General features: G+C 54.5%; 1 protein-coding gene across 1 annotated transcript; it reads left to right on the forward strand.

Moving 5' to 3' along the window:
• Positions 1-155: 155 nt before the first annotated feature.
• H310_04503 (hypothetical protein) lies at positions 156-407 on the forward strand (the record flags this gene model as incomplete). Its single annotated transcript, XM_008868881.1, has 1 exon — positions 156-407. The coding sequence occupies one exon, from the start codon at positions 156-158 to the stop codon at positions 405-407; it is 252 nt and encodes an 83-aa protein (XP_008867103.1).
• Positions 408-2,925: the final 2,518 nt, after the last annotated feature.

The following is a 2,925-nucleotide window of genomic DNA, read 5'->3' on the forward strand; positions in this document are numbered from 1 at the left end:
TTACTACGTAGTACTTCCTCTGTTCCGAAACGATGGAGACACGTATGAACCACGATATGGTAGTGAAAGTGCCGAGCATCTAAGTGAACACAATTGAATTTTACGTTCATCCTTCAAGTCTTTTCAAAGCATTCCCTCTCCAAGTCTCTAAGGTTATGAGCCCAACGACCACGCATCTGAAAGAAGAGAAGTCCAACTCTCTCGTCTTCGCCGGCGCAAACTTCAACATCTACAAGGTGCGCATCCAGGCCAAGCTCCGCAGCAAAGGCCTGTGGAAAGTTGTGAGCGGCGAAGAAACGGGCGAGGAAGCCGAGGATGACGACGACTACGACTCCAAGGAAGACAGGCCTTCGATATCCTCGTCAACTCCCTCGACGACGATAACCTGGCCTATGTGTCTCACGTGACAATCTCCAAGGCAGTGTGGGACCTGCTTGTGAAGCGTTACGAAGCCTGAACGTATGCTGATGTGTCCCACATCATCCACGAGTTGCACACGAAGTTCTACACCCCTCGCTCGTCAATGCAGAAGCATATCACGGACCTGCGCAGCCTCCAACAGAAGCTATTCCTTATGGGATCTCGTGGGTGACGAAATGCTCGGACGAATTCTGCTGACCAGCGTCAAGGAAGCCTTCCCGACGACGGTGGAAATATTGCGCAGCCGTGAACCGTCTCCGACTCTCGACCAAATCATCAACCGTCTGTTGTCCAAAGAAGATGAGGTCAAGAGTGGGACGTATACGAAGCGCAAGATGGACAGCGACCAGCTGCTGTACACGGGCAAGCCGGACAACCAAGGGCCTTACAAGAAGAAGCAAGCGGTCAAGAACAAATGCCACTACTGCCACAAGATTGGGCATAATGCATTCGATTGTCGGTACAAGAAGCGGAATTTGGCCAAGGGCGTGCAACGCAAGTGCATACCGACTCAAGACGAAGACCAGATCAACGTACTTCAACACGGCGATGAAGAAGGATTCATTTTGGCCACAACAGACGATTTCTCACGATCATTCCTTGAAGACGTATGGATCCTGGACAGCGCTTGCACAGCAGATGTCACGGGAAACAAGGCCCTGTTTACGAAACTGGCTCGTTCTCAGCTCTCTGCCCTGCAGCTGGCCGACAACTCGACGGTGCAGTCCATGCACACGGGTCTGCTGTCGATTCAAGTGGACGAAGACCATCGACTCGACCGCCCCAAGGCCAAATACGTTCCCAATCTCAAGAAAAACCTCTTGTCTTTCCGACTGCTGCTCAAGGATGGATTTCAAGTGGCGAAATTGGACCTCGACGTGGCGGTTCTGATCCGAGACACGTTTGTCCTGAGGTTCACTCATCACCGCGGGCTCTACGTTCTGCAATCATATGCCGATCAGCTCAACAGCTGTCTTGTGCGACAGCCAGCACCCAAGCTGGTCCAGTGGCACATGCGGCTGGCTCATCTCAACTTCGGAACCAACAAGGAAGCGGCACGTGACGGTACCTTGGAAGGATTATGCCTGTCCAAGAACGATTTGGCGAAGTGTGTGAAGTGGCCAAAGCCCGTCGGATGAGTTACAAGAACACCAAGCCATACCGCACACATGTTCCGCTTGAGCGCGTGCACGTGGACAAAGGCGGGCCGATCAGTCCCGCAACATACGGTGGGAAAAGGCACTACGAGTTGTACGTTGACGAAGGCACTCGTTTCAAGCAGCTGTTCCTTCTCACTTCCAAATCGGAGACCTTTGAGAACTTCAAGACGTTCCAAGCGCTGGTGGAGCGGTAACACGGCTTCAAGCTCAAGACCATCATGTCGGACAACGCGAAGGAATACCAATCCAAGGAACTCAACGCGTACTGTGCCGAGCTGGGGATCGAGCAGCTCTTCACGAACGCGTACTCCCCGGAAGAAAACTGCGTCGCGGAGAAGGCCAACTACACGGTGATGAACAAAGTGCGCTGCATCCTCCAAGCAAGCGGCATGGACAACCGGTACTGGGGTGAAGCGCTCGGCTACGTGGTTTACACGAAGAACCGAAGTCCGACCAAGGCTCTCGGCGGCAAGACCCCCTTCGAAGCTCTGTACGGCCGCAAACCGAACGTCGAACATCTCCGACCCTTTGGCTGCACAGCGTTTGCGTTCGTCGACAAGGCCAAGCGTACCAAGTTGGACCCAAGAGCGACCAAGTGCATTTTTCTGGGATACACGAGCCAGCACAAGAGCTATCGGCTTGTTGACTGCGAATCGGGCGAGCTGTTCCAATGTCGCTCGGTCAAGTTCATGGAAGACTTTGCGCCTACCGACGACAAAGCTGTGCAGTTCGACGACCAAGTTTCGGCCATCCAGCCCGACGACACCGACCCAATTGACGACGCAGCGGCGGCGCATCCAAGGCAGGACAACGTCAAGGACTCAGTGGGAGCAGCGGAGGTGCCATCTAAAGACGGGAAGGACGCCGCCAACGAGATTGATCCAAGCCCTGTTGTTGACGAGGAAGAGCCACTGCAGCTTGGTGACGAGGCCATTTCGAGCGACCACGACTCAAGTGACTCCCACGTCGAATTTGTCGACCCAGCGGGACTGGAGGCTATCTCTGGCGGCCATCACCAAGTGTTTTCCGTCGATGTGATCAAGGACACACCGCAATCGTTCGCGGACATCGAAGCAAGTCCCAACAAGCAAGGATGGCTGGACGCGACTCAAGAAGAATACGACTCGTTGGTCAACAACGGCACTTGGACCCTGGCGGCGCTGCCCCCTGGACGCAAGGCGTTGCCTTGCAAGTGGTTTTGGCGCAAGAAATTCGACGCCGTGGGCCGCTTTACCAAGTACAAGGCTCGCCTGGTGATCAAGGGATTCATGCAGCGTTACGGCCTCGACTACGAAGAAATCTTCGCGCCGGTGCTTCGCTACAACACGCTGCGCTTGGTCCTCTC

This window comes from Aphanomyces invadans, assembly GCF_000520115.1.
Source record: "Aphanomyces invadans strain NJM9701 unplaced genomic scaffold supercont1.7, whole genome shotgun sequence".
Taxonomy (NCBI): Eukaryota; Oomycota; class Saprolegniomycetes; order Saprolegniales; family Verrucalvaceae; genus Aphanomyces; species Aphanomyces invadans.